General features: G+C 35.4%; 1 protein-coding gene and 1 non-coding gene across 2 annotated transcripts; both read right to left on the minus strand.

Moving 5' to 3' along the window:
• Positions 1-470: 470 nt before the first annotated feature.
• Positions 471-4313, minus strand: LOC104613501 (pentatricopeptide repeat-containing protein At5g66520-like). The gene is made up of 2 exons (XM_010281334.3): positions 2321-4313; positions 471-1456 (listed from the first exon to the last, which is right to left on the minus strand). Exons 1-2 carry the CDS (start codon positions 3862-3864, stop codon positions 949-951), a joined length of 2052 nt encoding a protein of 683 aa, XP_010279636.1. The 5' UTR covers positions 3865-4313; the 3' UTR covers positions 471-948.
• A 6776-nt stretch (positions 4314-11089) lies between these two features.
• Positions 11090-11163, minus strand: TRNAN-GUU (transfer RNA asparagine (anticodon GUU)). The gene has a single exon. It is a non-coding gene; the product is annotated as a tRNA-Asn (tRNA).
• Between the last annotated feature and the right edge of the window lie 438 nt (positions 11164-11601).

Below are 11601 nucleotides of genomic sequence, written 5' to 3' on the forward strand. Positions count from 1 at the left end.
TCAAAAGATGTTAAAAACACAGTCAACAATATCAGAAGTAATCAGCCACTTCAATTCTCCATGCACACTGCTGATCATAGTGCATGGGCTTCCCACTTGTGTAAAAGAATAGGTAATCCTGCTCCGATACAAAGTTGTTTTGTACAGCAACAAAAGCTAAAGAATAAAACCAGAAAAATAGATAGAGAAAGTGGGAAAGAACAAGAGAAGAGAAAAGAGAAGAGAGAAGAAGAGAACAAAGAAGAAAGCAGTCAACTGTGGGAGCCAATGTTAGCACCACTTGTTTGAACATTAACTTGTATAACTGAATACAACAATTAAAGTAACACCTCTGTATGAGCAGCAGCAGCAGCAAAAAAAAAAGCTAAAAAATATAAAGGAAAATGTAAAAAGATAGTCCATAATATAATGGTTGATCCATCAAAACTGCCACAGAATCGTTGTCATTATTGTTGGGATGTGAGTTCTTGAACAAAATGAATACAGTAGAACTTAAGGATTTCCCTGTTGTAGGCATTGTCTTTAGATACAAGATTTTATAGCTCTAGATCATGTTAATACAATTTTCTATGCCATTTTCACTGTAAAAATCTGCTTGCAACAACCCCAATGCCTTTCAAAGCAATTATGACCAGCCCCACGAAACTTGAATACCTTGATTGCCATTTTTTCTGCAGTTTTTGGGAAAAAAAAAGTGTATTTAACAGAGGGACTGCTGTAGAATGGTGCTCCTGGGTACTGACAAACATCCTTTGAGATCATGGAGGATATTGATCTGAATACATTCAATCATTACCAGAAGTACCATTCCAGCAGTCTGTCTCTTAGCCAGGAAAGAAAAACATCAGGCCCCCTTGTGGCAACACTCCATTTCCCAATTTCCTACAGTTATTAGTGCTTTTTTCCAATAAAACTTGGATTCTCTTCAAACACAAAGAACTCAAGCATCTACCAGTAATCCATACAAGAACACTTGCCATCACTGAAGATGTGGAAGCGATTCCTGTCTCTTACTATTATTTCTCGATCATAAACCTTTGAAATTTGCTTTGTGAGACTATGACAATCTCTGCAAACTCGAAGGTTCTTCACCACTCTAATGGTGTCCCTTGGACCCAAGTGTAAGAAGCCAAAAGCAATAGCCAGCTTCTCACTGTGAATGGATATTGCGTACTCTTTCTCCTCTTCTTCTATGTCAAACAAGACCTGCTGTGTATCTGGTGAATACCCAATTACATTCTTCAGAACTGTACATATCTCAGACAACTTGTTGTAAATGTGGTCTGATTCTGGGTGGGACTGGTCACCAGATACAAACTGGTGAACAATTCCCTTCAACTCTATCATACTTACCCCTGGCAATTTAACAACTCCTTTGGTTTTCATTTGGTTTCTCACCTTTCTTGCATCATCCCATCGTTTTGCAGCAGCATATATGTTAGAGAGGAGTACATAGCTGTTGAAAAGGAAAATGAAAAGTCAATATAAAAGTACTTTTTTTAATTATGTATTTTCCATAAACATATTCTTTTCTTTAATAACATAGTTATAACTGTAATGTATATACTATATAGTAGGGGGCAGTGTTCTGTTTGAAAAATAGGAGATTGTCTCCTATGCTAGATCCTGACAGAATACAATGATCAGAACCATAAAATAATTTGCAGAAAAACAATTTTATTTCTAACTGCAAGGGAAACTCTGAACATGGATATATTTAAGGTAATATTTTATCCTAGAAAATAGAAGATCTAGTTTAGATCGATAAAAGGGTCAATCTAATTAGAATGCATGTATGCCATTTCATCAACTTTTTTCTGGTAGAGCCATTTCATCAACTATGTGACAGAGAATGTAGACCTTAGGTTGTTCTTCTAATTATTAGATGAACTATAATTTACTTGCAATATTTTGATTCAAAATAAAAGAGTTAACTATGACTTCCCGAGCAATAGCAACTAAGTTAGATCATGCTTAAAGCAGAATTAAATCAAGGTATCAAGTAAAAAGCCCATGATCCAATGTTGGTACTAGCTATCTGGGTCTTGGGATGGGTTGACTGGATGCAGACCTACCTTTGCCCCTTTTTTTTTTGCTCAAAGTGGCTGCTCTCACAGACTCAAAATTGCATTCCCTCTTGTCATGCCAAGATTTTATCATTTCACCAAGCAATGGCCCCTAAATCATGGTTTCAAGTAGATAAAGTGAAGAATCTTGTTCAATAAGATTTCATTGGAACAAACCCAAGAATCCAAGTTTTTGCTTAGTTATAGAAATTGATTTTAGAAAACAAATCACAAATTATTAGAGAACAACTTACCGGCCGCTATGGTGAGGTTGAAGGTTGATAAGGCGTTTCCCCACTCTCTCACCCACCTCAACATTCCCATGTATCCTGCAACCTCCAAGTAATGCTCCCCAGGCGTTAGCATTAGCCTCCATAGGCATGGTCTCAATTAACTCTATGGCCTTCTCTACAAGTCCGGCCCGAGCAAGGAGATCAATGACACACCCATAATGTTCAACCTTCGGATCAATCCCATAAGTGTTGTTCATGCAAGCAAGGAGGTTCTGACCTTCTTCCACCATCCCAGCATGACTACATGCAGTTAGTACTGCTACAAATGTTATGTCATCTGGCCTCACGCCCTCCTCTAGCATCTCTATAAAAAGCTGATAGGCTTCTAAAAATTGGCCATGCAAGGCCATGCCAGCTATAATGGTATTCCAAGCGAGAACATCTTTAAATTCTATCAAATTGAAGATATGCTTGGCATGAGAAATGCTTCCACATTTTGCATACATGTCTACCAGAGCAGTCCCCAAAATAGTGTTAATTTTGATCTTTTGCTTATTGATGTATGCATGCAGGTGGGCTCCTTGCTCCAAGGCACCCAAATGGGCAGCCGCAGATAACAGGCTGACCATTGTAGCTTCAGTTGGCTTTATACCTGCCACTCGCATTTCATCAAATAAGGTTAGAGCTTCATTTGATCGCCCAGTCTGCGCATAACAGGCTAACATCGCATTCCAAGACACAACGTCCCTCTGAGGCATCTCATGAAAAATTCGTCGTGCACCCTCTACATCCCCACATTTGACGTACCCTGCCAACATAGAATTCCAAGAAACCACATTTTTCTCAGGCATTTCATCAAATAGCCTCCTGGCTTCTTTGATATTCCCCAGAATTGCAAACCCATTGATCATGGTATTCCAAGAAACTATATCTTTGCATACCATCCGTTCAAATACTGATAAGGCAAGCTCCATATTCCCGCATTTTGCATAACCATCAATCATTGAATTCCAGGAAACTACATCCCTATCAGAGCACTTATCAAACAACTGCTTCGCAGCTTCTAGGTCTTTCCCATTTGCATACATATGAATCAAGGAGCTGCAAATATAATAATCTGACTCCAGTCCACTTCTAATGACATGGGTATGTATCAATGTTCCATTTTGATTCATCGACATTTCAGTGCACGCCTTAATCACAAAAGGGAATGTGAAATTGTTGGGTTTGAATCCTTGGTTAAGCATTTTCTGATAAAATATTATGGCTTCATGCGGGCTTTTACTTGAGGACAGACCTCTGATGAGTGAATTGCAAATAAAGGTTGTGGGGTTTTGCAGCTGGTCGAAAACAGCTTTAGCATAGTCTATGTTTCCATTAGGTGAGACTGCATAAAAAGAGACCAACTTTGCAGTTGCAAACGAGACATCATATGATGGGTTTTCTTCTTTGATGATCCGAGCATGTATTTGCTTAAACTCTCTCATGTTCTTGCATGAATCTAGCAAGGAAAGAACAAGGCCTTTCGAGGAAACATTTCTTATTTTACTTGATCCGCTATTCATGGAAAATTAGAGTAGTTGCAGAAGGGATTCCGGTCTCCAGCAAATTCCACTCTAGACTCTCGAATTTTAAGTGACGCTTGGAGTTTCCCTACGAATCCTCCTCGGTTCAAAATTTCAGAAAGGAGTGAAGAGAACTCTATGCCATGTGGAAGAAGTTATTGGGTGAATATTTGACAGAGTAACTAGTCTCATGTATGATAACATACTTCATTCCCAAACCAATGCATAGCTGAAAATGCTGTGAGGGTTGGTGTGAGGAGCAAAACCGGATTCACGGAAGAGCAGTCAGACTCAGATACTCAACTGCTTGCTCTCTGGGTTCCATCTCCTAGCGATACATGAAATGAAAGTAGTTGATTTCGATTATGGCTTCACTCTTCAGGTTATCTTGCACGAAAGATGGCTCTGTTTCACCACCCGAAGCTCTCCCAAGCTCTGAATGCTTTCTTTCACCAACATGTCGGAATTTAAACAAATCCATACCCGCATTCTAACCTCGGGTCTCGCCAGAGACATCTTTACCACAACCAGACTCGTAGCTTTCGAACCGTCGTTGACCTGGACGGTCGGACCGTTCGGACCGGAAACCGTTCAGACGACCGGTTCCATTTTATCCCAAATCCGGCATTTGGTCAAAAACTGTTGAATTAGTCAATGAATCATTGACCCAGATGATTTGACCGGTAAACCATTTGACCCGAAGAATGGTTTGCTACTTAGATCTCAGATCTGAGAAATCTCTGAGATTGAGAAATCTCAGATCCAAGACTGAGAAATCTCATATCTATCTTTCTCGAGCGAGAAGGTGAGAGAGAGAGTGAGATCTGAGACTGAGAACGCCACCATTGTTGCCGTTGTAGTTCGCCATTGCTGTCGTCGTTATCGTCGCCATTGTCATTGCCGCTGCAAGCCTGCAAGTGCTCCTCTTCTTCTTCTTCTTCTAAACTCTTTCAGTTCAGCCGACAATTTTCTTTCAAGTTTCAACTCTTATTTTCTCTTATATAGTATGCATCTTACCCTAATAATTCAATCTAATGGGTAAGATGTTCAAACCATTCGAACCGTTTGACCCAGACGATTGAACCGCTGACCCAGAAACCGGTGGCCAGAATAATTCCGTTTTCGGGTCAGTTTTTAAAACCTTGCTGAATCTAGCAACCTCAATTATGTTGAAATTCTCTTCGACCAGATCAAACACCCTATTCTTTGTATGCTCAGCGCTGGGATCTCATTGCTATAAAATGTGGGTTGGTTTGCAATGTGTTTAGCATAGCTGAATTATCTTGGACCACATTGGTTTCTGGGTACTCGAATTCTAGAGATATTGATGTGGCTCATAGGGGTGTAAACAGTATTTGAAAATTTGAATTCGAATTTGAGATTGACATAATCAAATCGAATTCCAATGAAGTGTTTTTACCGATTAATTAATTGAATCGAATTCAAATAGGAGTTGATTTGATTTGATAAATATTCATACTATACGTATATATCGATATTATATATTCATATATATTCGATAAATATTCGATTCGATAATATATATTATACATATATATCGATATTAGTGATGCAATTATATTCATATTAAATAAATATATTAATATATTATTTTGTTGGAGTACAATGAATTGAATGATGACTTTTGAAATTTTCTTTTATAATATTATTTTAATAATAAAGAATTGAAGGAAGAAAGAGACACTATGATTATTTTTCGGTCAAATAAAATAATATTTTAATACTTGTTATATTTTAATAATAAAAAATTGAACAGATACAGATGTCATGATTTTTGGAGCAATCAAAGTAATATTTTAATATTTTTTATCAAAAGGCATGTATCTCATTAATTATTTTGTACTTTTTATTTCAATCACTTTTCATTTATTATTCATCTTCTTCTTCGGCTCTTACTCTTGCAACATTTCTTCTTTACAACTTCTCTTGTTTTGGTCTACAACTTGTAAGTTTTAACATTAATCTCCCTTTTCTTCATTCCTTTTTTTTTATTTTTTACATACAAGTGTTTTTCATTCTTTGTTCCTTAGTGGTTTTCTCTCTCTTCCTCTCTCCCTATCTCTTGCTCTCTTTCCCTCTTGATGTTGCAGAGCACATGAACATGGTGGACAATCTCTCTGTTGCAGACCACACTAATGGCGATACTTGTTGCAGGGATATCAAATAGATGGCTATGATTCAAAAGAAAAAATTAATTTGTTTTTTGAATATTAGATCAACAGAGAATGAAAAAAAAAAAACTTCAAACCAGGTTTCTTCTTCTTCTCCTGGTGAAAGAGGTTGGTGTTAAAAATGTATTTTGAGTTCAAATCGAATTCGAATATCCGATTATTTAGGCGAATTCGAATTCGTTGTCTTGCTTTAAGAAACCGCTGGATATCTAATCGAATTCAAATATCCATCTATTTAATCGGTTTCGAATTCGAACCAAGCATGATTCGATTCGAATTTGCTCCGTTTACACCCCTAGTGGCTCGAGAGCTTTTTGATCAGATGTCATGTAGAAAGTAAGGTGGAGTTGATAAATCTAAACTTTGATGTCTTAAAAGATGTTTACCAAAAAAATATTTCTTAAAAGCTAAAATATTATAAGTTATTATTGGGTGTTGTTGCTGCCAAGGATGGGCTGAGGGCAACAATGTAATTATGCTTCCATCAACCAAGGGCTGATGTGTCTGATGGTTGCAAGGTCCGACCTGAGGATCATGGAGCATGTCAAAGTTGTTATCCCAAGGGTGGAGATTCTGATAGTCAAGTTAGCAAGGGCGTAACAAAGGGGTTAGATGAGGCCTGGGTACAGATAGCTCAGATGAGGTCACCAGAGAGCTAGAGAAATAAATGCCAAGATGGATTACCTCATAGTGACGCCACTTATTTATACTTGAGCTCGCCAAGAGTTAGTTAGCAGCGGACGGCCAGGATGTGATTTGGCTCGTGCTACGTGGTGCGATCTTGAGCCTGCCATGTGCGCCTACATCAAATGTGAAATTTGAGAAGTAGAAAAGATCTTCTATTTTTTTGGAGATTTTTGAAAAGATAAAGATCATTTGAGTTTGAGAATTCTTCAATATCTGAAATTGTGAAGTTTATTATTTTACATTGTTCGATACTATTATAAATAATAAAAAGAATATTAAATAAAAATATTATTCTATTAATAAACAAATATTATGATTTATTAAAATAAATAATAATTTATTACTTTCTTAATAATAATAATTTATTTATTATTATTGAAAAATTATAAATAAAAATGCTTTAATATTATTAATAAACATATTACTAAACATTAGTATTTGTTTAAATTAAAATGATATCATTTATTATTTTATTATAATAATTATTTCATAGTAATATATTTATTAGTATTAAATAATAATAAGAATATTATTATTGATATTACTATTATTGTTAAATAAATATTATTACTAATATTATAGTTTATTTAAATAAATTTATAATATTATTTAAATTATTATTATTATTTATTAATTAAATAGTATTAATAAATGTTATTATTTATGTAAACAAAATGCTATTATTTATTGTTGTTGTTATTATTGAATAGATGATATTAATGTGGGAATTAACATCATTTTATCATTCTAAATGCATCTCATTCGATTAAGACAAGAAATGGCGTTTGATAAATTTGAAATCTGAAAAGTTAAAAAAAATACTATTTGTGTTTGAAATCTTAAAAGCAACATTTATACTTTTTTGAGGTTTTGAATAATTAAGGTTGTTTGTGTTGGATCAATCATTCAACATCTGAAATTCCCCGATATTAATACTTTACCCTAATATAGATTAATTGGTAATTTTGAGTTCAATTTGCACTATTTCATAAAAAGAATTTATTAAATTCAAACAAAATATTGAACAATACAAATAAATAATAATAATTAATAATTAATTAAAATAATCAATAATTAATAAAAAATATTAAAAAATTAATAATTAACAAAAATAAAAATAATTAATAATTAATACAAATAAAAATTATAAAAAATAAAAAATATTAAATTGAAAATAATATTAAAATTTATGAATAAATTATTAAAAATTAAAACATTAAAATTATAAAAAATATTATTAAAATTAAAAAATAAAATAATATTGAAAATTCAAATAAATTCCACAAATCCATGAAATAATATTTAATAATTAGAAAATTAATATCTTAAAAACTATTAAAATAATTAAAATTAATAAATTAATAATTAACAACAACCAAGACTAAAAGAATTATGGAATCCCATCACCATTGTTCATCAATCCTTTTTTACCAAGGAGAGACAACACAACAAAATACAATCCGTTAAACCCAAATCGAAAAAACCAAATAGTAAAACCAAGTCGATTCTGGATTACCGTCACTTCCATTCTTCTTACCCTGGACTGAGCATGAAGTCGGTGAAGAGATCCAAGCACTGAGCCAGGAACACCAATGTGTATAGCTCTTGTTGTAGGTAGGGTAAAGGCTAGGTTGGGGAGTGGTCTCTTTGAAAGACAGAGAAAGACCAACAGTTGGAATGGGAGTGGATGAGGGTTGGGTGGTAGAGTTGGGAGTCAATGGTAAGGGTGCTCAATTGCCAAATGAATTTCAATATGATGAGGATTTCTATTTATGGGGGAGATCCCGAGATCCTAAAAGGAAGGAAATAAGGGTGCTCGTCTCCTATTAGGAAATGGAATATTGGGCTTGTTGTCAATCATTAAGTGCACCACTAGGGTTTCACCATGTATTTCATGGGGATCTTTCCAAGGATTGGCTTTCTTTTCACTCGGGAACCCTCATAATTCACATGTTCTACTACCTCTTGTGTGCCTTAATTGACATGGCACTAGTGACGTCATTGCATGGCGGGTGACGTCTTGTTAGTCTTACATGGCGCCTCACCATGTTCGTCCCCTCAACATTGCACGCGTAGGTGGCGTCTAGATGCAACTTCTTGGCGAGCCGTGACACTGTAGTGGCCGAGGGTTTATTGTAGGTCTACGTGTATGCAAACCTCAAACCCAAGTTCAAACTAGGTTTGCCTTGGTTCGAGCTACGAGTGGGCTCGTTGAGAGCATGCGATGAACCACGAGTTTATTGCGGTTCCTGCGATGTGCGTTGTAGGTTCATCGCAGGCCTGTAATGTATTGCGGGTTCATCGTAGAGGGAAAGTTAACTGCAGGCTGATTGCAAGCGTCCATGTGGTATCAGTACAATGTTTAATGTGCTTTGAGGGATTGAGTGAGCACTATATACCTGCACCTACGTCTTAAGCAAAATCCCTAATTGCAACAACAAGATTTTAGAAGAAGAAGAATTCAACTCTACCACCTGAATCAAATTAACAAAAACCCTAGAAAATACTAAGCCAAGGACCCTAATTTCTAGTCCAAGTGGAGAAATTTGCGTCACCTTAACACGGTTTGGTAGCATAGATTTTGAGAAGCAGCACCAGGATACTAATCAAATGCGTCATGTCACCTACAAGTCAAAAGATATTCATGGCTGTAGAGATTGTCAATAGGTTTCGTGCCCTCGATTTTGAAAATCGGAACTAAAGGAACGAAAAATGTCTGAAATGAGGAAAATTATGAAACCGAATTGAAGAATTGAAAGTGCAAAAAGTTAAAGAAAATCATATGCAGTAAAGAGCTTGACGGTGGTGGAGCTCCTTTCTTGTTCCAATTGAGGAGTTGAATGACCTGATTTTTGACTTATATGAAGGGCCTTATGAGTCATTTGAAAATTGTATGAGGATATTTTTGTCTTTCACCAAGGTCTAAAACGTGTCTGACCGCGTTAAGTACCTGGTCCGGCTCATACCAATTGAGATCTGAATTTGGGTTTTAGATCTGTTAATCAGGCTTAAACCCAAATGTAAGTGGCATCTGAAAAACAACATTTTTAGACTTTAGAGGTCTAAAAAGTTTAAACCCAAATGCCGATAAAAGTGTAAACCCATTTTCAGATCTGAATTTTGTATTTTAGATCCACCAATCAAATGTAAACCCAAATGCCAGTAAAAGTTCAAAAAACCCATAAAGAAAATCTATGATGCCAAAAAGACATGATACCAAAAAAGGTTTGACAAATCAGAACCCCCTCTCAATTTTGATAAAACTACGTAATCAGTTACCACTATGATTATGGCAGTTGATTGATTGTTTCAATGTTCTGAGAACTGGATCAGGCATTGACCCGACAAAGGCAGAGCTTCACAGGTTAGAGGTCCAATCGAGGTTGAACCATGCTGATGTAATAAATATATATATAATAAATCAAAAATCAAAAAAATTACTGAATATGAAGGAAAATTAATCCAAAATAGAAATAAGTCAATAACACTTTAAACTTTCAGAGTTTAAGACAATATGTCCCACAACGAAAACAAATGCATCAACAATCCAATAAAATTCAAGACTCAAATACTCAGTAAGTCAGTATCACAAATCACAATTCTAAATTCAATTTCAATTTTCAACTATTTGGAAGGGCTTAAACAATTAGGTAAGCTGCAAGACTGAGCAACTAGTTGGAGACTCCATTTGGTGGATTGAAGTGAAAGCTTGAAGGAATGATCAAATTCCAAACGAAGCAAAAATCAAGTTGGAATTTCATGACTAATCAAATAATCAAGTTCAATAATTAAAAAATAAACTTTAAAATTTTTAAATTTAAGTGTAACTAAAAGAATTCAGTGAAAGAAGAAGAAGGAGAGAGAAGGAGAACCTATCGGTGGCGACGGTAATGGCGTCGACGGATCTGGAGGTGCTGGTGGTGGTTAGGTCAGGTGGTATTAGGTTAGGTTTTGCCGTTTTAAAGAATCAGAGATCAATGGTTGATTTGGGATTCGAATGGATTTGGACCTAAGGGCCTGTTTGGCCCAATTTAACACTTTTTGTCTTTTTGTACTAAATCTGAAAATGAAAAAAAAGGCCGGTTTTGCAGCTTGCCGGTTCAACTGGCTGGCTGACCGGTAATTCCCAATTTTTTTTTGACATACTGTACTGATTTTGGGGTATATCTGGACCGGCTAGGGGCTGGGTCACGGTCCAACCGGTTCAACCGTCCGGTCCGGTTTTCAGAACAGTGGATTGTTTATAAACTTTTTAGTATTATGTCTTTCCAAGTTTTATGCTTTTTTTAATTATTTTGGCAAATTAAACGTTTAAAAACTCAAACTTCTAAAATCCTTTTCAATGGCGCTAGAAGAAGGGCTTGAACCTTCGACCTTGTGGTTAACAGCCACACGCTCTAACCAACTGAGCTACTCCAGCTAGTTTATATCTTGTTTTTCATTATTTTAAATAAATATTACGACATAAGACAAATCTTATTCTTCTCGAATAGTTCATACTTAAAATTAATTTGTTTGCTTTGTATTGGTTTTCAGTTTTCTCAACGACTCGGAATTGATTCTTCACCGCCTAAGAAAATCTAAAAAGTAAACTACTAACATCAATATTATACGTTGAATCACTAAGGAAATTAAATTATCTTGATAATTTCATTCATTATAAGTTGAATTTTGGATTGATATGGTAAATCATTTGGATGGGCCAGATTAACTGATCTATCCATTTTGATGGTCAGTTCAGTTGAATCATTTCAATCTGCACCCGGCCTTGATTTTGGGTCCGGTATTATTGAAACCTGTCATTCAGTTTAAAATCATCCAATTTGGATGGTTCAACCGTTGACCCATTCAACTTGAT

Source organism: Nelumbo nucifera, chromosome 3 (assembly GCF_055504915.1).
Source record: "Nelumbo nucifera cultivar China Antique chromosome 3, China Antique-T2T, whole genome shotgun sequence".
Taxonomy (NCBI): Eukaryota; Viridiplantae; Streptophyta; class Magnoliopsida; order Proteales; family Nelumbonaceae; genus Nelumbo; species Nelumbo nucifera.

What these genes read in the sequence shown, in the direction of transcription:
- LOC104613501 (XM_010281334.3), bottom strand. Translation starts at nt 3,864, where the DNA reads ATGAATAGCGGATCAAGTAAAATAAGAAATGTTTCCTCGAAAGGCCTT. An exon ending in CAACCTCACCATAGCGGCCG is followed by an intron (nt 1,457 to 2,320) that starts GTAAGTTGTTCT and finishes CCTTTTCAACAG; the next exon opens with CTATGTACTCCTCTCTAACA.